General features: G+C 42.0%; 1 protein-coding gene across 2 annotated transcripts in view; it reads left to right on the forward strand.

Moving 5' to 3' along the window:
• The window catches only part of LOC105490411 (TNF alpha induced protein 8 like 3), a 50891-nt gene extending 39163 nt beyond the window's left edge, over nt 1-11728 (forward strand). For both annotated transcript variants that reach the window (XM_011756002.2, XM_024795504.2), the window contains one exon: nt 6935-11728. In XM_011756002.2, coding sequence (XP_011754304.2) covers nt 6935-7497 — 563 coding nt within the window. In that variant the 3' untranslated portion in view covers nt 7498-11728. The remainder of the gene's footprint in view (nt 1-6934) is intronic.
• The last annotated feature ends 13520 nt before the right edge of the window (nt 11729-25248 follow it).

Raw genomic sequence — 25248 nt, forward strand, 5'->3', positions numbered from 1 at the left:
ATCACTTGTATTCCAGCTGAACATCATTTATAAAAGCAGCAGCTCAGACTGGCCCCAGCACTTTTCCATGCAGTGAAGTTCCCCCCTTAAATTATCTTTTGCTTTCTCTCTCCAAACTAGCTCACTGCCATTGTCACCCCATTCTCCCAACATAGTCCTGGTGTGTTTCCTTTCTTGTAAATGATTGAAGGGTCCTTATTCTCAGAGCCTTCATATTATCTTTGATTGAGCTCTTCTATCAATCTTGGTTTAAGGAGGCCCCCTGTCTTTCTACCAGGATGAATTTGCTATCGCTACATAATCACATTTTTATATCCATTTTCAGAGATTCTGAGGTACTATAAACAATCCATTACCTTTCATGCCTAGAAAGTGGGAACTTTTGTTCAAACATGGTTAAAAGAATTATCCTTGGCCAGAAGAGCTCTCCTAGGGCTTGTATACAGAAAGAGAAGTTTTTACCAAGACCTATCGTCCATCTTTTAGTGTTTCCCCATTGATAAACATGGTCCACTAGTTAGGCCTGTTTCCCAAATATCCCAAGCACACCCGTGACCTTGACTCCCAAAGCTTAGCTCATGCTATTTCTCTCAGCCTGCAGTGTTCCTCCTTGGTGGGTCACCAGTAGGCACCCTGTGCAGAAGGCTGAGGCAGAAGGATGGTTGAAAGCAAGGCCAAGATTTCCATGTGCAAAAAATCTTCCAAATGGGACTGCTCCCTCAGTGCCCTCTCTCTCCCTTAAATCACTTGTAACATTATGTATGCATGCTGGAAACAGTGGTATCTCCCCACCTTCCCCATTAATCTCTGAGAGTTGTGAAAGTGTTCTGTTGACCAGTGTCTTGATTTTATTTCTCTCAATCCTATCCCACTATTTCCTATAATGTTTACCAGAGAATGTGATATATATATGTCATATATATGACTTATGACATATATATATTCATATGCATATATATATTTCCAGTAAGTTTGAGAAGTGGTGGATTAAACAAAACTATGCAGGTATCTTTACTATAGGACTTCTCAAAGCCTTAATAAGCTACCTGGTATGGTGAACCATCAAAAGCAAACCATGATATATTGTCATCTACAAACTCATTTAACTGACCTCAAGACTTTCTTTCCTGGCGCATCTAACAGGACAAGTGCTCTGTAGGATGCGTGTTAGAGCACAGTGTTATCAATCGTGGGTCCTACATTCATCATGTCAGAATCACTTAGGGAGCTTGTGACAATTTGGGGTAGAGTATGGAAACCTACTTGGTTGTTGCTTTTTCTTAAAGCCTTCCTGGTAATTTTAGTGGTCCATAATATTTGGGTTCCTCTGCACGACACTTTTGATCTTTAAAGCTTCAGAGATGCTATCCCGGTGACCCTCCTGAGCCCTCACTGTAGAATTTTGTACCCAAAATTACTTGCAGGTAAATAATAAATTCTTATACAAAATAGATGGCAGGAAGCTTATCAGGGAAACCACCCAGGGACTTTGTGACTTGGGGAAAAATACTGGCCTATATCCATGACTTTAGAAACCACTTCCTAACATCATAGCTGTCCCTACCTACATGCAAATCCACCTTCAGAGCCCATGGACTTTACCCCAACTATTCTCACTCATGCCAATGCGGGCTGTTTCACGTGTTTCTGTATTTTGTTTCATTTCTATATCTGGGCTCACTGCAGGATCATATTCAGAGCAAGACCCAATTGAATACTTTTCTCGGGATTTCCTCATAGCATTTGATACGTAGCCAAACTAAGAGTAAATGCTCAATAATTGCAGAGAAGACAAGGGACAAAGGGGACCTTGGTCTAAAAGAGACAAAAAGTTGGCTCTGGAATTAAAAAGCAGGTAGAGCAGGTGGTAAATGTGGCAAGATGGGTAGGTACTCAACTTCGCCTGCTGAGGTAAGAGCTTCTTAAATGGTATAATCTTCCTCCACTCTCAAGTTGTGTCTTTGTTACTTCTCTGTTCTTCATATGATAAATATACATCACTAGTAGTTCAGGAATAGATGTCCAACTTGTCCCAATTTATATGGAACATTTCCAGTTTTAGCAATGAAAGTCCACTGCCTGGGAAAGCCCTCCTTGCTGGAAAACTGGACATTTGGTCACTCAGGAGGCAAAAATAGTTCCCTAATCAAAGAAAATCGAGACTGCTACATCTCATTCTACCCACCTGAATACATTTCCTATTGCTGCTGTAACAAATTACCACAAATTTAGTGGCTTAAGACACCAATTTATAATTTTGTATTTCTGGAGATCAGAAGTCCGAAATGGATTTTACAGAGCTAAAATCCAGGTGTGGCAGGGGCTCCATTTTGTTTTTTCTGGAGGCTCCAGGGGACAATCCCCTCCCTGGCCATTTCCAGCTTCTACAGGACACATTCCTTGGTTCTGACTCTCCATCCATCTTCAGAGCCAGCCACCATGTCACCCCAACCTCTGTTTTCATCATTGCATCTCTTTCTCTAACTCGCTCTCCCACTTCCCTCTTTCACTCTCAACTTAATTATGTCTGCAAATTCCCTTTTGCCATGTAAGGCAGCATATCCAGGGATGAGGATGTGGATATCTCTGGGGGTCATTATTCTGCCTACCACACCAACTTCTCTCTGGGAGTTGATAGAACACCTTAATGTATTAAAGAAATATTTTTAAAATCTCACAGAATGCTTAATCAGTGTTTTTTAAATTTATGTAATCAAGAAATTCTTCTTTTCTTCCCAAGGAACACTTCTTAACATTTCATGGAAAGCTGCTGCTCTTGCAGAAGAGTAGGATTCAGAATGGTAGATGGGCAGACTGCAAGAATCCAGAGACATTTCACTACACATACAGAGTTTTGAGGGAACTCAGTTATAGATCCAAATTCCTCTTGGCAACTTCAATACATATTCTTTGTACATACTAATATACAAACTCAGCTGCCTAAGAAGAAACCTAAGGTCAAGGCATGGTGGATCTCCCTTTCTTCCACTGTTGTAGCCTTGACCTCCTGGGCTCAAGCAATTCTCCTATCTTAGCCTCCTGAGTAGCTGAGACTACAGGTGTATGCGTGGCTAATTTTTCATTGTATTTTATTTTATTTTATTTTTATTGAAATAGGGTCTCGCTGTCACACAGGCTGGAGTACAGTGGCATGATCACAGCTCACTGCAGTCTCAACCTCCTGGGCTCAAGCCATCCTGCCACCTCAGCCTCTCAAGTAGCTGAGACTACAGGTGCATGGCACCTCATCCAGCTAATTTTTGTATTTTTTCTAGAGACAGGGTTTTGCCATGTTGCCCAGGATGGTCTCAAACTCCTAGGCTCAAGCGATCTGCCCAGCTCAGCCTCCCAAAGTGCTGGGATTACAGGGTGTGGTGGCCAAGAAAAAAATCTTAATTGGACATTTTGCCCTGGGGGTATAAAACCTCCTGGCAAACAAAGAGTTGATGTGAAATTCGCATTGCCAATGACTCTTTTGGTAAGGCACCATAACTCACCCCTGCCCATCTTATTTAAAGGTGCATTTCCAATAAAACTTCATTTCTTATGTTTGGTAAGTAGTTATCAAAGTTTGATATTTTATATTATACCTAAAATAATTAAAATGATAACTCGCTCCAAAGAAAATTTTTAATTTTTGCTTAGAGATTTATGGTTCCTGGAATCTATCTTCTTTTAATTTAAATTTAAATTCATATGCATCCTTTGGTTGTAGAGAATTATGATGAATTGATAAATATTTTCAAGCATAAGCACATACATGAAGTTAAAGTGCTGTGGGTGAAGTAGAATAGAGATACAATTTCAAGGAGAAAAAAAATGTAACATTTCCAATTTTTAAAGAAGACCTTGTTCATGTCATTTTTAAAGTGTACAATAATGGGTATTATATAACAACGGTACTTATGTTACATTGGACACATTTAAAATAATGATTTAACAGGTTAATTTGAAAATGTCACTATTTACCTTACCTAGAAATTATATCTTTCCTATTTAATCTTAACGTGAAAAATGCTTGCTGACAAGTTTTAAAATATTCAAGGAGGTACACAGTTTTTAAAAATTCTTATAGGGGCCAGGCACAGTGCATATTCCTATAGTCCCAGCTACTTGGGAAGCTGAGACAGGAGGATTGCTTGAGCCCTGGAGTTCAAGGCCAGCTTTGAGGCTGCCATAGCGAGGCCCCCATCTCAAAGAACAAAATAAAATAAATGTCGATAAATTGAATTAATTATTATTATTTTTTTGAGACAGTGTTGCTCTGTTGATCAGGCCAGAGTACAGTGGCACAATCTCAGCTCACTGCAACCTCTGCCTCCCGGGTTCAAACAATTCTCGTGTTTCAGCCTCCCAAGTAGCTGGGACTACAGGTGCACGCCATCATGCCTGGCTAATTTTTGTATTTTTAGTAGAGATGGGGTTTAGCCATGTTGGCCAGGGTGGTCTCAAACTCCTGACCTCAACTGATCCACCTGCCTCAGCCTCCCAAAATGCTGGGATTACAGGCATGAGCCACAGCACCCAGCCAATTAATTATTTTTAAAATAAATCTTATGGGGATATGTGAGCTCTGACAACTGGTCCAGAGCAGAAAATGCTGGCAGTACAAACAGCAGGGTATGGAATCAGGCCAGCAGGAAAGCCTAGGGAAAATGCCCACTTAACCCAGCCCAAAGGGTTAAACAGCACCTGGCACAGAGCCAGCACTCCCTTCACTCAGCCGACACCTGTGTGTTGCCAGTGTGCCAAGCACTAGGGGTAAAGTCGGGCTTAGACACGAGTCCCTGTCACCAGGCACTAACCTGCCACTGGACGCATATGTAGTTGACCTGCTGCTTCTGTGTAAATGCATGTTGGCTGCAATTCCAGAGAGTCTAAGACCTTATTCTTGGGCAGTTTTTAGAAGCTGTGACTACAAAGCCATGACTCATATTTTTATATTCTAGAATGGATCCGTCTACATTCCACTATTCCTATTAGAATAGTTACCTGAGGAGGCATATACTTATTTCAGTGACAGGGCGATTACTCAAAAGTCTTTAAGCTTCATCTGTGGAATTGACTTCAAAGCATACAGTGCAATCTTCTGAATATGCTTAGTGCTAGTAAATATTTGCCTTTGGAGAGCAACTTTGATTTTGCAGAGAACAAAAGCTATTCACACAAAGCTCTAGTGATCATGGTAGATGATGAGACTGGGCAGGAATATCATTTGCCTCAAACTCTGGAATAGCATCAGTCAGGAAGTCGGAGCTTTCTCATAGTAAAGAAGAGTCAGGAGAGATTGTTCATTCCTTTTACGTTCTGCACAATGAGTGTTTATTCCTCTTAGCACTGAGGCAGAAGGGAAAAGCCTGGCCATGTCAGGGTCACTTGGGTGTGAAGTTGCTGAAAGATTCTGTGGTCTCAGACTTTGGAAGAGAAGCTTGCTGGGGCTGTGGAAGGCCCCTGGTGCTCGCTGCTTTAGTTCTGCTGACCCAGGAGCAGAGAGGCAGGGTCCAGACAAGGACAACAGAAGCCAGGCATGTGGCCATTGCTCTGTCTGCTCTGCGTATCCTGTCACTTCTGTGTGAACACAAAGCACTGGACAAAAGCTCTTGAGATTCTCAAGGACCCTCAATTCTCAAAAGGAATATTGGTTTTTCTTAGTTCTACTAAAATACTTAGTAGAACACTGTATTTTACTACTTTCTTATTCTTCTGCATTTCTCTGGTTTTTACTCAACAGCACCATTCCCTATTCCCAGAACTGAGCTAGGTGCTGTGGGAGACATTGCCTCTGTCCTTGGACAATTTGAATCTCCTTGGGAAGATAAGAACAATATGCATACATACTGTAGAGTGAGAATGGCTAGTGGGTTTCATTTCAGATGTCAGCTCCAGCTAATTGGTGGCCTTGTAGAGTATTTCATCAAATCAAAACACCATCAATTGTAAGATGCCATTTTATGCATTCTTAAGAAAAAAAATACGCTATAAATTATGAACCATTGCTTTCTTATTACTTAGAATTTTTATTTATACTTATTGAAAGAGGATTTTTAGACTTATTTGCATATAATATTGTGGATTTTTTAAACATATATTGTTCTCATTCATTCATAAAGTGGAAAATAACAGCAAAATAAATTGGGTCTGGTTTTCCTAAGCTGCTTCACCTTCGGAGTACTACTCATCTGTAGCATCTTTGATTTGGAGTTATTGATGTGTGTGTTCTCACAGTACAACTCTCTATGCCATCAAGAGTATTCAGGAGGCAACATTTCTTACAAAAATTTCTCTTGACTTTCTCCCAAATCTCTGACAACTTTTGTGTAAATTGATGTGCACACAGGTAATAACAACCACAGCACAACAGCTACCTGGCAACAGTAACTGAAAGACCCATCCAATTTTCAATTTTTCAAAAGCAAAAGAATACCTCTTAGGCCCAATGATATGTGGGTTCTGAGACTCAGTCAAAAATGACTGTCATGATCAACTATCCATGTCTGCCCTGGGAATGGGGTTGACAATGGAGCTGCATTCTTGCAATTAAGCAATAATTTGCTGCTGTATAGTTTGCGAAGCTGAATGGTTTCCAGTGTGAGAGCAGTGGTAGAGTGTTCTCTGTGAGCTAATAGAATCAGGAAGGCTTTATGAATGAAGTAGGTCTAAAAATGTAAGATTTGGCCTGGATAAGAGGAGATGACCTCCAGCAGAGGAAGGAGCATAAGCACAGTTTAGAGGATTTGAAAGGGTAAACAAGCATGTCACATGGAGAGGAAAGTGGGGGAACCAGGCTGGGGTGGGGTTTAGTTAGGGAGTTAGGGGATATAAAGACATGAGTTTTTGCTCTGAGAGCATAAGTTCAAGTTAGTGTGTTTTACTTGTGGAAAAGTAATAGACAGTTCTTATAATTCTAAAACTTTTATATGTTTTTTTACCATAGGTCCTGATGTTTTTAGTTCAAAGAGTCTTGCTCTTCAAGCCCAGAAGAAGATTCTGAGCAAAATAGCCAGCAAAACTGTGGCCAACATGTTGATTGATGACACCAGCAGTGAGATCTTTGATGAGCTCTACAAAGTCACCAAAGAGCACACTCACAACAAGAAGGAAGCCCACAAGATCATGAAAGACTTAATCAAGGTGGCAATCAAAATTGGGATCCTCTACCGAAACAACCAGTTTAGCCAAGAGGAGCTTGTTATTGTGGAGAAGTTCCGGAAGAAGCTGAACCAGACCGCCATGACCATTGTCAGCTTCTATGAGGTGGAATACACCTTTGATAGGAATGTGCTCTCCAATCTCCTGCATGAGTGCAAGGACCTGGTACATGAACTGGTGCAGCGGCACCTGACGCCCAGGACCCACGGGCGCATCAACCACGTCTTTAACCACTTTGCCAATGTGGAGTTCCTCTCTACCCTTTATAGTCTGGATGGAGACTGTAGACCCAACCTCAAGAGGATTTGTGAAGGAATCAATAAGTTGCTAGATGAGAAAGTCCTTTAAATGCCTTCCCCCCTCCTGGACTTTGCTGCTTTAAAGTTACAGCACTCAACCATGATCTGGGTGAGAATCAAGAACATAAGCAGAAACCCTTGTCAAAGATGTCCATGTTCTGTCCTGTTCATCCCTCCGATGCTGATTCTGATGCTGAACTGAGCTCAGGTGTGTTTTTCTTCTGCGCTCTCCAGCAAGGTTTCTACTTAAAATCACATGTGTGCAAGCCCAAAGGACATTTCATCTATTCTAAGCAGAAAGGCTGTTCTGTTCATTACAGTGAGTGCAGTTCATCTCATGGAGTGGGAGGAGCACTAGACCAGAAGACAGAGGACATGGATTTGGTTTCCAGCTTAACCAGTTAGGATTGTGTCCTCTGCATTCTGGAACCATGATGCCTGCCTGCCTCACAGGGTTGTTGTGAGGACCAGATGAGATGATGTATGTTCATGCTTTTGGAATCTCTAATTTAAGGTCTTAATATTTTGTCTTCTGAGCATGAGGGGATAAACCTGGATGTAGACTATTAAGCAGCATAGGAGAAAAGAACAATAGAATCTAATGGACTGGGTTTGCAATCTGTCTCTAAATGTACTGCTTCAGACAAAGTGAAATCCAAAGGTGTGAAAAAGTATAGCTGCAAATTGGAAAAATGTGTTTCAAGAGTCTTCTTTTTGGCCAGGCGTGATGGCCCACACCTGTAATCCCAGCAGTTTGGGAGGCTGAGGTGGGCAGATTGCCTGAGGTCAGGAGTTAAAGACCAGCCTGGCCAACATGATGAAACCCTATCTCTACTAAAAGTACAAAAAGTAGCCAGGCGTGGTGGCGCATGCCTGTAATCCCAGCTACTCAGGAGGCTGAGGCAGGAGAATTGTTTGAACCCAGGAGATGGAGGCTGCAGTGAGCTGAGACCATGCCACTGCACTCCAGCCTGGGCAACAGAGCAAGACTCTTGTCTCTAAAAAAAAATGATAATAATAATAAAAAGAGGTGTTTTTTGAGGTCTTAGATGTTCAGGTTTATGATCCTGCAGAGAGAAACTTTCCATTGGGGGTGGAGAGAGAGAGTTTTCCATCCACAACACAGAAACAGAAAAACACTGTGCTCCCTCTGCAGGACCAGCCTTCCCTTATCTAAGGGGCATGGAGCTCAGGGAGGCTTTATTCCATATGCGCAGGAGAATCAGGCAGAATGAACCCCTACCCATCTTTCTTGGCCTTTCACAGTCATTTTGTGCTGTTTTCTCTGGTTCATTAATAAATTGAAACTACCCTCCAAACAACAGATCTTAGAGTTGTGATTCAAAATAAAATTCCTTGGAGTTAAATACAGTGTTAAGAATAACAGGATTGAAGGGAAGAAGAAAATGAAGAGCAAGAGTTCTGCCCTCAAACCCTAAGGGGAAGTAGATTCAGGGGAGCATAAGTGGGTGGATCTGTGAGATGGTCAATGGGGAGCTAGCCCACAGACACAAACCACCTTCTCCAAATGTCACAGCCTTGCTTTCACAGTGCAGCTTCTGAGGTCTTTTCATCATAGTCTTAACCAACACCAGAACAATGTACTTCCTTTCAACACTGTGCCATATTAAGAGACTTGCTCCTCTTGCCTTTCCTCCCATCCTCCTGTGCTTCTCTTCTAATGATAATGCAAAAATACCATACTAGTGCAGCCATATGGTTCATCACACCCCATGGTCTATCTCCAGCAGGAGCATCAAGAGGTTTTGTGCTCTTGCTGGTTTGTGGGGAGATGTGAAACAATGTCCACTGAGCCTCGCTGGCCATTCAGCCTCAGCTGGCTGTCATGTCAATATCAGAGCAAACCATCTAGTTACGTTCTTCAGCCACAGCAGCCAGAATTAGTTCATAGGAAGGCTATTCAGTATGGAATATGGAGGAGTAAGGCCAACCCCTATTCTCCATATTGGACAAACATGGCCTCGCCCTATACTCAAACTCAAGGGCTGAACAATGATGCCCTGTGCACACCTGGGCTGAGGAGATGGCTGGTCATTTGGCACTTCTGGTGGGAACTACAAGCAGTTGGCTCCCCTTCCTTCCCACCTGCCTGCAAGGCACCAGTCCAGCAGTGCTGGATTTTCTCATGCAGTCTTCAAGGTTTGCCTTGATATATTTATCTGACCAAAGATTGTTTTCTTGTTCAAGAGATGGTTCTAGAAGCAGGTTCATTGTTCATTAAGTGGACCAACTCAGAACCAAGAGGAATGAGTGAACCTGTCTTCTGTCCGTGTGAGATACAGTGGGGAAGAAGGCAGGATCCCCAGCTAAAGAAGGTGGTGGGTTCTCTCCTGGCTCTGCAGGCCACAGCACAACAACGGTGTAGGAGGAAGGCTGAGTTGGGTTCTGACAGCCACAAGTCTCTAAGGAAACTGGGTCCTTTCTGCTCTGGTCAAGGAAGGATCAGCACTTCCACCAGTGGATCTCACCAAGTGCAATGGCAGAGTATGGAGCAAAACATTTTCTATTACCTTAGGCTCCCTGCTGAGGGAGCCAGGGGGCTCTCTATCCAAGACCCCCAGACTTAGCAGCAGCAACCAGTGGGGAGCTGGGCTACCTGGGCACAAGAACTCTTCTAAAAATACAAAGCCAAAACCAATCCCATGTGCACATTTCAAACATAAAATTGTCATCTAAATCAAGTGATTCTTGAGTTTCATCAAGCAGCTGAAAGGCCTACAAATTTCAAATATTTTACATAACAACCTAGTGACCAAAGCTAGCATCTCATTATACAGTCCTATTGGTTTATCCTGAGGACTCTTAACCACATCACCTGGTCGCCCTGCAAGGCTGTTTTGGCTGAAAAAAAATGTGACAGAGGCCAGCAGATGCTTTGGAAAGCAGGACTCTAGATGTGCATTTGTGCTCAGAGCTCTGTACAAAATTCTCAATATGAGAACCCACAAAAGTAGAGTTAGAATAGCTGCATTTTTAGTTCCCCAATAACAAACATCGTTTTGCAAAATGATGGGAAAGTAATTTCAAACTAAGCAATGGTACAAGATGGCTCAATTGATCTAGCCCTACACAGACTTCAGACAGCAATGCCTGATTCAGCAAACCAAGTAAGGGAGTGACATTCTTTAAGGCTGAGGAGTGGCAGGAGCAGTTTGCATCAGTCATCTGGAAACATCACTGGGTCTTCAACCATCCCTGAACACTCAGCTCTGTCCCCACAGGAGGACACCAGGAACTTGTGCTGAAATCCTCACCAAGCTCTTTTCTACGTGTCCTTCCTCATGTATCTGAGCCCTGCAGAAACACATTCCCTGCCAGCTGCCACCTGCCATGTGTCTGTACCACTCTTCTTCTCTGTGTTTGCATCTGTGGGTCTTGACACCCTCAGTAACTCCAGGTGTCTTCTCAGTGACAAAATGAAAAGACTTCTCCATCTATGCTTCTTCAAACTCTCACCTCTCCCATCTGTACATTTTTTAGAATCAAATCAGCATATTCATTGGCTGCTCCAATGAACTTACTGCATCTATTTATATTTTAAAAAAGGAAAGAGCTCAAATCAGGCCTATGTGCCCTCTGCCTCAATATCTTTTTTTAATTTTTTTACTTTTTAGAGATAAGGTCTCCCTCTGTCACCCATGTTGGAGTGCAGTGGCATGATCACAGCTCACTGAAGCCTCAGACTCCTGGGCTCAAGCAATCCTCCTGCCTAAACCTCTTGAGTAGCTGGGACTACAGGTGTGCACCACCACGCCTGGCTAATTTTTTTTTTTTTTTTTTTTGTAGAGGCAGGGGTCTCACTATGTTGCCCAAGGTGGTCTCCAAACTCCTAGCCTTAAGCAGTCCTCCCACTTCATCCTCCCAAAGAGCTGAGATTACAGATGTGAGTGAGCCAACTGTGCCCAGCCTTGCCCCAATATTTTTAGGACTTTTCTCTTTTTTTAATTCAACATGATCCCAGAGGTCAAGACCGAAACCAATCAGTGAAAATTCAACTTTAGCTGTAAAAACATTGCACTAACAGGAGCTATCCAACAATGGACCAGAATGTTGACAATAGAGTTATGAATCAGATGGCCTTGGAGAAGAAGGTTGCCAAGGCCCTCCCAACTGGGAGTTAAATGGTCAAATGGATTTTGCTTGTTTAATCTGACCCTGCTACATGAGCCACAGCCGAAGGTGGGCCCAGCTCATGCTATTTCTTTAGAGGGAGGTCTTGCTTGTTGGCAAGGGCAGGGGAAGGGGAGAGAGAATCTTCTACAACATAGCATCTGTGAATCTCTGAAAGTCCTGAGGGCAAGGGGGCGGGGGAGATGGAGTCCATGAGTTCCAAAATAAGTTTTTAAGTTTTTGTTTCTGACAACTTTTTAAAAAAATTAAAATCAATGTAAGTATGTTCCACATCATTTGGGAATGACCTTATAGCCATGTGGTGCCATCTGGCTTCAGTCTGAGTTTCTGAGTTTGTGTTTACATCACTCATGCTGACTGAGCACGGCAGGTGAAAGAAAAGAATTTAACTTCATGCGTTTAAGGTCTGACATCAGCTAGATGTCTGCAGAGGGGAACTTTCAGGGTCTGTGAGTGCTCAATTTAGAGAAACATTGCTATGACATATGAAAGTGGAGGCTTGCAGAGAATGAATGTCACCCTCCCCTAAACAGTGACTTATTTGTGGGGGCTCGAAGGTTGAGAGGTGAGCCAAGTGTCTGAAGCACACATAGGTCTGCATTCTATGTGCAGGTCAACTTCCACATGTTCTTCCTGCCCTTTGAAAACTGGCCAAGAGAAGCTACCACATATGTGTTAGTCTGCTTGCATTGCCATAAAGAAATACCTGAGGCTGTGTAATTTATAAAGACAGAAGGTTTATTTTGTCTCATGGTTATGCAGGCTGTACAGGAAGCATGGTGCCAACATCTGATCCTGGTGAGCACTCAGGGAGCTTTTACTCATGGCAGAAAGTGAAGTGGGAGCAGGCATGTCACATGGCAAGAGAGGGAGCAAAGGAGCAAGAAAGGAGATGCCTCTGTTTTAACAAACTGTCTTTTAAACAACCAGATCTCACATGAATTCAGAGCAAGAACTCACTCACTACTGCAAGGACAGCACCAAGACATTCATGGAGAATCCATCCCCATTGACCCAAACACGTTCCACCAGGCCCCGCCTCCAACACCAGGGATTACATTTCAACTTAAGATTTAGAGGGGACACACATTCAAACCATATCAACATAGAAATCAAATTAAAGAATTGACCAACCTATGCTGGCAATCCTAATACTAAACCTCAAAGGCTCAAGAGAGTCCATCACTGGACAAAGCAGGCAGTGTTACTCCCAAGGAAAGGAACAGAGGAGAAGTTTTTGAAGAGGTCACCTGCACGTGCTCACACTCTGTCCTAGTTCCAGCCTCATCTGCTGGCATGCAGACACAAGTCCAAGGTGTCAGGAGACCTTGTATGCTTCCGGGATCCCAAGAAGTTGTTCCTGAAGAATGAGGCATGTGGCTCTAAGATACTGGTGGCATCAAATTCCTTCCAGCCCCAGAAAAATGAGAGGTTGGCTGGTGAAAAGACTCACACCTACCCCCAACAGCACTGCAGTTCCACTGGTAGCCTTGCCTTTTCCTTACATGTCCTTCCTTTGCTGAGCTGGGGCAGGTCTGTCCATCGGAGGGGTCCTGGCAGCCCACCCAGGCAGCCAGAGTCTGGGCAGCCAGCCCTCCCAGGCCTTGATATAGAGCTCTTCTTAGCTGACTACTAAGGCCATTCTGGACCAGTTCCTGAGACAAGGGAGTCTGGGGTTTGGCTCCCAGCTCAAGGAGCAGCTGGGCAGGAGCCAGAACTTGGCACAGAGTGAGTGCTGGAGGCTAGTGGGGAAATGGCAATTAGGTTATGTTAGGGAGAGAAGCGCTTTCTCAGGCTCTGTCACTGGTGAAGGAAGAGCTTGTGGGCTGGTCCCCGAGGAGGGACTTGGGCTCTTTCCACCTCTCCCAGCAGCTGGCTTCCCTGTGAGAGGGTCACATTTCCTCTCAGCCATGGGATGGGGCTTCCCCTACTTTGTGTTTCAGAAATAGTGACAACTTGGTTTTAGAAATAGATTGTTGGCTTTGGGTTGGGGGAGATGAGGGAGATAGATATTTTGGGGTTTGCTGTCTTTCCAGCTTTCACAGAAAATAGAAGATGTAGAACATGGAGCCAGCTATGGGTCAGGAGGATTCATCTTAGCTTGCCCATTAGCCAGGGATTTCCTTATGCTTCACCTCTCCAAGCCTCAGTTTCCTCAACTGCAAAAGCAGAGAGTTGCACAAGGTCTCTTAAGAATCCTTCCAGTTCCATAGTTCTTCCAAGCAGCATAGAAGAGAAGCTGTGGGCATTCCTGCACTGTAGGTCTCTTAGAGGGGAAACCTATTCATTATTCAACGGAGCAATAGCCTCCAAATTGAAAAATGACTCCTCAGTGATCCTCTTCAGAACTTTTGAATGAAGATCTTAGTTGATGGCTTTCAACGGGAAAAGCTTTAAGCCAGAAAAATGAAAAGTAAAATCGAGACTCCCAGAGAACTACACACTGTGGGCCCAGGGAGTCAGCCAATTAGCCAACTCAGCAGGAGCCCGCTGGGGTTCAATGTTAGGCCCAACCCTCTATTGAGACATGCATTTACAGATCAAAATTGTGTCAGACTCCAGTAACAGGTCTCTGGACAGAGAACAGGATATAAACAAAGTCATGAATAAGTCATTATTGATTTGAGTCAAATATCATAGGATGCCATCAGAATTATTTTAAAATAATGAAGCCATTCCCCCAACAAATGAAACATTTTATGGAATTCTCAGTCCTTTTTTAAAAATAGCTTTATAAAGATATAGTTCACATAACACACAATGTACCAATCTGGGAGTACAATTCGATGGTTTTTTGAATTGTGATGTGTTATGCGCTACATAAGGACATTTTGGTCAACACCTGACCCCATAGACAGCAGTCGTCCTATAGGATTATAATGGAGCTGAAAAATTCCTGTCACCTGGTGATGTCTTCATGATCCTGACCCTTTGTAGGCCTAGGTTAATGTGTGTGTTTCTTAGTTTATTAACAAAAAAGTTTAAAAAGTAAAAATTTTAAAAATAGAAAAAAGTTTATAGAATAAGGACAAAAAGGAAGAAAACATTTTGTATGGCTGTACAATGTGTGTGTTAAGCTAAGTGTTACAAAAGAGTCAAAATATTTTTTAAAAATTTAAAAGTTTATAGTTTCAGTAAGCTATGGTTAATTTTATTGAAGAAGGAAAAATATTTTTTATAAATTTAGTGTAGCCTAAATGTACATTGTTTATAGTTTATAAGGGTGTACAATAATGTCCTAGGCCTTCAAATTCACTCAACACTCACTCACTGACTCACCCAGGGAAACTTCCAGTCCTGCAAGCTCCATTCATGGTAAGTGCCCCATACAGGTGTACCACTTTTTATCTTTTCTACTGTATTTTTACTGTACCTTTTCTATGTTTAGGTATTTTAGATACATAAATACTTACCACTGTGTCACAGTCACCTACAGTATTCAGTTCAGTAACATGCAGTACACGTTTGTAGCCTCGGAGCAATAGGCTCTACTGTATATCCTAAGTGTGTGGTAGGTTATACCATCTAGGTTTTTGTAAGTACACTCTATGATGTTTGCACAACAATCAAATCACCTAACAAAGCATTTCTCAGAATGAATCCCCGTCAGTGTATGAGCATTCATTAATATGTGAACCCTAACCACAGTCAACTTTTGAACATTTTCATTATCTCGGAAAGAAGCCCAATACCTTATCAATCACCTTTCTACCCCCATGAGACCTTATTAGCAACATAAAAGTTTATTTTCTTCCAAAAAATCACAAATAAGAATTTCTTAATATTGGAACTGCTCTATGGTCTTAGATTCAGATCAAGCAAATCCCAGTTATATGCATGACTGACTCATTTTGCTGAACCGCATCCTAGATTGAGCCTCAAGCTCCATCTGTGTCCCCCACCTCAACATTCTCCTGAGATGAAGCCTCATCAGCCTCTTAACAGGGGTGGCCTCTGTGGGGAAGTGGGTTCTGCAAAATGTTAAGGACAACCTGGCTGCCAGCGGCTGGCCACTCCATCATCATCCTGCAGCCCCATTGAGGATGCAGAGTCAATAGCCATGGCTGGGTGTGCCATAGAAGGAATTCAGGCATTACATAGGGCAGAGGATCTCAAACTGGGGACTGTGAAACACCTGCATCAGAGGTCCCAGGGATGGGGAGTGGTGCTATTGAAAATGCAGAATCGCCGGGCGCGGTGGCTCACGCCTCTAATCCCAGCACTTTGGGAGGCCCAGACAGGCAGATTACGAGGTCAGGAGATTGAGACCATCCTGGCTAACATGGTGAAACCTCGTCTCTACTAAAAATACAAAAAAATCATCCAGGCGTGGTGGTGAGCGCCTGTAGTCCCAGCTACTCAAGAGGCTGAGGCAGGAGAATGGCGTGAACCCGAGAGGCAGAGCTTGCAGTGAGCTGAGATTGCACCACTGCACTCCAGCCTGGGCGACTGAGCGAGAATCCATCTCAAAAAAAAAAAAAAAGGCAGAATCCTGAGTCCTACCCCGAACCTACCAGCTCCAAATTTCTGGAGGTGGGGCTTGGGACTCTGCATAGTTAAAAAGTTCTTTGGTGATTTTTAGACGCAGTAAAGTTTGCTGACCCAGTATAGAGGGCTCCACTTGAAATCATTTGCATCTCAAATTCTGAGGTTTTCAGAATGTAACTCCTGCCTGAATTGTTTTTACTTCCCGCCCTTTTCAGTTTTGAAACTGAGTCCATCCCCTCTTCTTCCTTTGTGTTCAGGAAGCAACCTCTGGCCATGTGCCCAACCCACTACCCTTCACATGTTTTCATCTCCCTGGGGCTGTCGGCAAGCCCTATTCTCACTAGCTGCAAGTGCCTGAAGGCTATCTTTAGGCAGTTATTCCAATGTGAAGAGCCATGGGAACCATGAGAAAAGTGGCACCAGTTGGCCCCTAATGTCCTGGCAATTGCGGCATTTTTTCCATTTCTCACCTCTCAATTAATTACCTTTAGTAACTGTTTAAAAGTTTTCTTCTAAGGTCAATGACCTGGGATGCTGATCTGGAGATATAATTTCCAGAACTATATTTGACCCATATATAAAGAATAAAGAGAGAGAGTCCCTACCCCTTGAGGTAAATGTCGTATTCTGCTAGGTCTCTCTTTGACCCTTTTCTTTCCAAGGCCTCCTCTCCAGTAATGTAGGATGATCTGGAAACCCCAGTGTAGAGCAGGATTACTCCTGGAACCTGGAGGCAAAGGGGAGCAGAAAGAGCACCCCAGGCGACATTCCTTTCTTTTAGCCAATGGAGAAACAACATCTATAAAAGTTGAACCCAGGCTCAGATCAGCCAGCCATGAGACTCCCAGATGGGAGGCAGAAGAGAAACCGGGGACACACAGGGACAGAGGGGAGAGGCCTCCAGGAGCATGTACATTTGGTTCCATGTGGTTGCAAGTTGAACAGAGCTACCAACCCCTTTAGCTTTCCCTAACCAAGATCTCTTTGAGAAAAGGGAAGAAGGTTTCATCTCAGAAAAGGACCTTACAGCCAATGAACAAAAAAAAAAAAAGGAACGTGGGGAGCCCAGCCCTGTGTGGGAGTTGTTGCTCCCAGGCCTCCCTAAAGGGTTAGGTTCCCCTCACTGCAGGTCCCCTAGCACAGGGCAGGACGACAGGTGTTGGCATACAAGGCCATTCCTGGCAGGGATTATGTAAGGCCCTGCAAAAGTGAGGGCTGGCCCTGATCTCATGCCTCTAATCTGACAACAGGCAGCTCACTTCTGGAGAGATCAACCAGCTCCTAGTTCAGGTATCAGGCCACACCCTAGTCATCCCACAAACTCAAATGCCCAGAACTCAGCAGGGCACTTCTCTTCATTCTATATGGATGGAGGCTCCTTCCCTTATCATTTAGTTGGGAGGGGCAGGAATTGAAATTGTTTTCCTCCTACTGCTCAACACAATAACAGACATCTTCACTCTTGGAGCTCCTGCTTACTCAGCCCTTGCCCCTGTCGAGGTTATATATGTGTGACCTCCAGCTTTCCTGCTCCACTCTCTCTTAGATTTTCAGGTCACCGAAGAAGAGGTCATGAAATCTGCTCATTGATGGGCATCAGTCACTTGCTGGGACCCATCACTCCAGCAGAACCAGGGACCCATTTCTTTCAGTCCCTCGAACTCCTCACCTTCTGACAATCACATATCCTTTTACACTTTGCCTAATTTTCTACCTCTGTGATCAAAATCCCAAGGAGAGGAGAAACCTTCATGCTGTTTGTGTGTGTACACGTGTGTGGTTACATAAGCATCTCCTTTTCAAACTTCCAAAACCATAGTAAAAGATATATTTTCCCTTTTTAAAATTACATCCAGTTGACAGATTTCTCAAAACTCCCTCTGAGTTAATTGCAAACAACAGGATTGCTTGAAAGATTTTTGGATAAACTTAACATCTCTGGGATCTTGAATGTGGAGAACTGGCCCATTAGCACACATGCTTGATGCCTCCCAGCCTGGAGCAGGTCCTTCTACCATCACTGGGAGGAGGGAAGAAGAGGTGACATTTCACTTCCCACCTCTCCCCTTGATGCCTCTCACTTACTTCCTGAGTCATAGTGGTCTCATTTGTGAACTAATCAATGCCATCTTGGTGTATTGGAAGAGATACTGCAGCTATTGAGAGAGATACTCCTTCACCCAGGAAAGAACTGCAGCTTGGCCAGGCTGCTGAACTCTCGGCCTTTGTAGGGATCTGATTCCCCCTGGCTTCCCTCCCCCACCTTGGAACTGCTCAGGGAGAAAAGGCCCACAGGGGTGTGGGTGACCCTCACAGTGGTGGCTGGCCAATTCCTCACTTGCCTGTGAGTTCCCAGAGGAAATGCAAACAAATCAGACCACACTTGGCTGCTGGCCAAGGAATCTTTGAACTTCTTCAATAAAAAGTCTTTAAAACTTTGGTTCTGACCCAAATCTTTTGCTCCAACATAAAAACTGCCGGGCCTTAAGAGTTTCTGTTTAGAGAAACAGTGTGTCTCTGGCATTTGAATAAGGGTGTTTATCTCAGAAACCCTTCTTTGAGTTCCACCATGTTCCGTAAGTTCACTGTATCTCACCTTTAGCCTTCAAGCCTCCCTGAATACCCAGCATGAGTACCTACACCTCTTGTAGCAGTTCTTTCTTTATAAGCCCCTGATTGTGCATTGTAAAAAGGCCCAGAGGTTGCTGAGTTTCCCCTGAAACGGAGACAAGAGAGAAAAAACTCTCCAGCAGGAGGCGTTTAAAAAGGTATTGGTCACTGATATTCGTTATCCAATGTGGTCCTGGAGCTGCCATCATTTAAAGAAATAAAAATAAAATGTTTGAGGAACTGGTGCAGTAAAAGGCATAGTTGTTTCTTTTAGAGCAAATGGTACATTACTGATTGGCACATTTTCATTCCCTCTTTGTTGCTGCTTAATCTCCAAAGCAGATTATATGGCACATACCTGTCTCCAAAGTCTTATCTCCTATCTTTATAAATAGAGGTCTCAGGAGGGAGAACTAGGTTTTTCAGACCTAGGCCCTCCCCTTCAACTCATGTGTTCGCCAAATCAATACCCTTACCACCTCCACTTCTGTACCTTCCTGGATATAATTTCATTGAATCTCCTTTCGGCTGTCAAGAGGAAGTCTGGAGGAAATCAGAACAGTTGCCAGCAAATCACTAAACAGGTCCCCTTTTAATCTACCCCATCACCAATTTACCTAAACAACATGGACCGACATTCAGACAGCCGCTGAACTCTTCCTGGTGTGTCTCCTGAAAATATAGACTTGAACCTTCTCAACCTGAATTCTGTCTGATCCCCAACTTGCAACACATGTGGAAGTCAAAGCCATTGGGATAGTTCTCTCCAGAGTTGCAGGTTGCTGGAAAAGTAACCTGGGAGCAGGAGAGGGTTCCAGACTCAAGAACAGAAGAGAGAATCACAGTTCATACCCAAGGCATATTTTTTAGAAAACTCAAGTGAACAATAATTGTTAACCAATTTCCTTAATTGCTCCCTTAATTAACACCTTCCTAGAATCCAAACTGTTCATTTTCACCTGAATAACTTTTGGTGACAATAGATGGGAACCAACTCTGTTTTGCAATTAATTTTCTTTTATGGCATGCTTCCAGAGGTGTCACAGAGTATTGCATGTTTTAAAATAATGTTTTTTGGTTTGTTTGTTTGTTTGTTACTCTTAAAGTGCCAGGATAAATTTACGTGTACATAAATTTGCTGGGCCTAGTATTTTAGGACACCACCAAACTTTTTATAAAGGTGGACATTGTCAACGAAAGAGTCAAACTCTGTAAAATATTTGAAGAGATTTATCCTAAGCCAAATATGAGTGATCATGGCCCGTGACGCAGCCCTCAGGAGGTCCTGAGAACGAGAACATGTGCCCAAGGTGGTCGGGGTGCATCTTGCTTTTATACATTTTAGGAAGGCATTAGACATCAATCAAATACATTTAAGAAATACATTGATTTGGTACAGAAAGACAGGACAACTCGAAGTGGTGGGGTCGGGGGTGGTGGAGGGTGCCTTTTTAATTTTATTTTATTTTGAGATGGAGTTTTGCTCTTGTTGCCCGGGCTAGAGTGCAATGGCGCGATCTTGGCTGACTGAAACCTCCACTTCCCAGGTTCAAGCAATTCTCCTGCCTCAGCCTCCTGAGTACCTGGGATTACAGGCACCTACCACCACGCCCGGCTAATTTTTGTATTTTTAGTAGAGACGGGGTTTCACTATGTTGGCCAGGCTAGTCTCGAACTCCTGACCGCAGGTGACGCGCCCGCCTCAGCCTTCCAAAGTGCTGGGATTACAGGCGTCAGTCACCCTGCCTGGCCGGCTATAGGTAAATTTAAACATTTTCTGGTTGACGATTGAGTTTGTCTAAAGACCTGGGATCAATAGAAAGAGACATTTGGTGGTAGAGACCAAAGTTTTACTATGCAGATGAAGCTTTAACTTGCAGGCTTCCGAGAGAATAGGTTGTAAAACGTTTCTATCAGACTTAAAATCTGTATTGATGTTAATGCCAGAGACAAGACTATAATGAGGCATGTCTGACCCCCACTTCCCTTCATGGCCTGAACCAGTCTTTCAGGTTACATGTTAAGAGCCCTGGCTGAGGAGTAAGTCCATTCAGATGGTTGGTTGCGGGGGGCGGGCGGGGCGGCGGGGGGGCTTAGAATTTTATTTTATTTTTGGTTTACATCATTAACTAGAGATTAAAAGAGGTTCTAAAGATGCCTGCTCCATTCCCTATTTGGGCATCCTTTCTTTTTAGACTGGTGATAATATACATACACATAACATCATCTTCACTACCACCACCACACACAAAAAAAGCTTGCTTTAGCCATCCATAAAACAATTTCATATTCTGTCATAATATTTGTGGACTAAATGTGATACTTGACCTCTTTTTGCTCTGTCTTCATTTTTTCCTATCATTATTTTTATGTATTTACATGGAAACTTCTAAAATTGGCCAGAACCATGTTGAAAGAGACAAATTATGAGAGCAGATGAAATAACATGTTCATAGATATTTATGATGTGACTTTCTGAAGCACAATAAAGTCAACTCATACGAGGATAATATTGTCTTGCTAATGCTAGTATTTATGGCAAGTCATAAATGAACATGTTGGATGCCTATTTTGGGTAATGACTGCTTTTAGAGCGTTGGAAGAATTTCTCACTGTGGGTCACTCTGTTTGACATTATTCCTTCCTCTAGAAAAATTCTGGATGGCTGTTTAGCAGGAGGATGATCCTGGAGAAAGGCGGCCAAGGCTACATATAATGTGCTGTGGTCATTATCACTTCCTAGGTGAAGAGTGGTTTCCGTTGTTCTCAGGTTGTAGCCTGGAGGCAGTTGAGGATTCATAAAGCCCTGCATTTTCTCCTGCTTTTTTCCTACCCCTCTCCTTTCTCTGCCTCTATCTTTGTTCTAGTTTTCCCTACAGCCTGATTGCTTTGGAGCTCAAACACAAACTACTTGCCCTGTCATTTCTCCACTTGCCCATCCCTGCCCTCTCCCCAGCCATGAAACCCAAATTCCTCCTCCATCCTACATGTATACCCCTAAAGAATAAGACTTAGCTATTCTGTTAATCAGCAGGTCTTGCTTGGAAGTCCACTTCAGAAAAACAAGTGCAAAAAACACTTCTGCTGTTTTCAATCTATCGTTTCTCTAAACCCATCTTGTTTCATTTTCAGCTGCCAAAATTTTGGTCATTTTGAGAAAATGGAAGCCTCCCGGCAGAAAAGACCAACTTTATGTAGTGACTATATGCTTGGTGAAGTTTTAGGAATTCCCAGGAAAAGCCTGAAATTCTAATATTGGGACTTCTTTTAGGTAGAGCATCATGTGGCCATACATTTCTGTGCAGTGTTTGAATACTTCTGAGAAGGACATGCAGTAATCCATTATCATTCCTAACCCTGTGGCACAAGTGGATGTCAAATAGATAGCTGTTTTCTTGGAAAACAATGCAATGGGACACTAATGTAGCAAATGTTGATAGAAGATGGAGGATGAGGTGTATAAAATACAGAAAACCCAGGAGGGGATGGCTCAATCCCACTAAACAGATCACTATAATAGGATGAACTGGGCAACATTAAGCACCTAAGAATTATGACAAAAAGGAAATAGGGAAGGATATCTGAATCAATCAAGGTTCAATCAAGAAAACAGCACTCCAGGGGATGGGGGGCAAGGGGAGGGAGAGCATTAGGACAAAGACCTAATGCATGTGGGGCTTAAAACCTAGATGATGGGTTTGATAGGTGCAGCAAACCACCGTGGCACATGTATACCTATGTAACAAACCTGAACGTTCTGCACATGTATCCCAGAACTTAAAGTAAAATTAAATAAAAAAATACTGCTCCCAAAATTTCAAACATAGAATTTAATACAGGCAATTGATTACTGAGTTGATGAAAGAGTTGAGAAGTCTAACAGGGTACAGTGATGCACCCCAAAGATTAGCAATAGCAGGGAGTTGCTACCAACCCTTAGAACAGGAGGGATAGAGAGGAAAAACTTACTTATTTTCAGGAGCTCAGGAGGTTCAGTTTGAATAAAAAATTGAAGTAGATTGTAGGCATGTTACCACCTCCATTTACGTGTAACCTCCCTTTTCAGGACTCTCAGTTTAGGGGTAAAGATTTCTCTATAGATTACTTAAAAGATTAAAGAAAGTCACTGTATCCCATGGAAACAAGTCTAGATCCCAGTAGGCATCAAAGAAATGTTTGATCCTTTTCAGGTCTTTGAATAAACATGAAGGAGAGGAATAAATATGATCAACCCTTCTCCCTATCCTCTCTTACTCCAGTGGGCTCCCCACAGACCATTAGAGGTAGGGAGACCATTTATCCTGATTTGCCAAGGACAGTCCCAATATACATCTGTTTTCCTGGCATCCTATCTTGTTTAGCATATGTCCTGGAATTTTCATCTTATAATGAAGTAGTATTAACAATTGTATTAAAAAGAGCTGAGATAGGTTTGGTAGACTTCCACTTTGCACTTCCACCTTCCACCACAGTTTCAGGTAATGGTGTGTGAGACTCATGTGCAGTGAACAGATTTCTCATTTTAACACATTGAAAGATGGCCGTCTATACTCATATCTCTTTTCCAACTTTTTATGATACGATGTAATTAACATATCCCTTTCAAAACTGGTTTGCAGAGTATTCACTGATAAAACTAAGTACACTCCTATGCCAGTGACTAGGACCAGCTAACTACTGGGTGGTTGTGGGAAAAGTATGTGTCACTCTTGGCCGCCTGTTATATCATGGTCATTGCCACAGCCTTTTCAGTGCACAAAGCATTCAGACCACTAATTGGAAGAGTCAGCGAAAAGTTGTTGGAGTTGGTCTACATGAAATACAAGGGCAAACGAAAGATGAAAATGAAAAGAAAGTTTCCCAAATGCTCTTGATATTTTGGTTTTCTCATGTATTATATGATGTGAATCTATAACTATTTATCTCATCGTTTGGCAACAATTTTATATTTTGTAGTAAATCCTTTCAGTAGCAATGAGCTCAAAAAATAAAAATTTAATGAAAATTAAATAATCAAATTTCCATTTCACAAAAAAGTTGATGATGGATACACAACTTGCACAGAATGTTTATATTTACCATCTACCTCTGTGATAGTATGATCACATGAGAATTAGAAGCAACATCAGCATCTCCTTCAGAAATTAACAATTATCTTAAGAAGACTGCACCCAAAGACATGGATTTATCATATGCAGCTAGAGAAGGTGTGTTTACCTATCACTCTGAAAAGCACAACTTTTCATTTAGATCAAATGATTCTCCCCTTAAATGAATTTTGCTCATTTTTGATTCCAAGTTTTCTCATGCATGGACAAAAGGTAAATTAATAGCAGAAGTACACTGCAAACAGTTGAATGATGCCTAGCTTAATACCAGTATCACTAGATGATTCAAATATAAAATCAGTTAATTCCCATAATGCCTCGATTTTTTTCATTTAATTAAGTCTTAAAATGTTCATTTTGCCAAAAGTGAAACATTTATTGTAAATATTATTATAAATTCAATTAAAAATTTGGCATCAAGGATAGAATTATTTATTTTTGCAATGGTAATATAAATACAAATTTGGTAGACTATAGCATTGTGATAAAACATATTCTTACTAGATTGAGCAAAAATGTATTTTGAATGGACTGTGGTGCATACATAATTTATAACTCAATAGCATAAACCAGGATAGTCTACCAATTGAAGCAGCAGCTGTACTTATCAAAGTTTACATGTATTTTATATATACGCACTACAAAATTTTTTGATAAAGATAATGTTGAATTTTTTCAATGCTTCAGTATGACTTCATACTTTTTCTCTTTACTATCCATCATCAATTAGATTTCCAAAATGTCTGAGCCATTGGAAAATTAGTTTTGAAATCAACTAAAGTATACTAAGTGGCATTGAATTTTTACATAAATAAAATCTCTAAATTTTGGTTGTACTTGGTTGAAAATCAGCTGGAAGTTTTTAATCAGGGCATCCTCAGAATGCCAAAAACTTTAATTTTTGAAGCTTTTATCAAAGCGTGGTTATCAATGGATACATAAGAAGGATTTCACAGACCCAATACTATTTCATGGTAAACCTACTCAACAAACTAATAGAAGGAAATTTTCTCAATCTGATAAAGGAAATCTATGAAAAACCCATAGTTAACATATACCTAATGGTGACAGACTTGCTATGTTCATTTTTAACTACTTCTATTCAACATTGTATTAGAGGTTCTAGTCAGGGCAATTAGGCAAGAAAAAGAAAAAAGGCATCCAGATTGGAAAGAAAGAAAGAAAGAAAACTATCTCTATTTGCAGATGGCATGATCTCACATATAGAAACTCAAAGAATCTACAAAAATACACTAGAGCTAATTATTTCAGCAAAGTTCCAGGATACAAGATGAATATATAAAAAATTTCTATCTACTAGCAATGAGTAGTCCACAAATAATTAAGAAAACAATTTCTTAATTGTTACATTACCACCCAAAAGAATAAAATACTTAGGAATAAATTTAACCAAATAAGCTAAGGTTAACTACAAAACATCA

Source organism: Macaca nemestrina, chromosome 7 (genome assembly GCF_043159975.1).
Source record: "Macaca nemestrina isolate mMacNem1 chromosome 7, mMacNem.hap1, whole genome shotgun sequence".
Taxonomy (NCBI): Eukaryota; Metazoa; Chordata; class Mammalia; order Primates; family Cercopithecidae; genus Macaca; species Macaca nemestrina.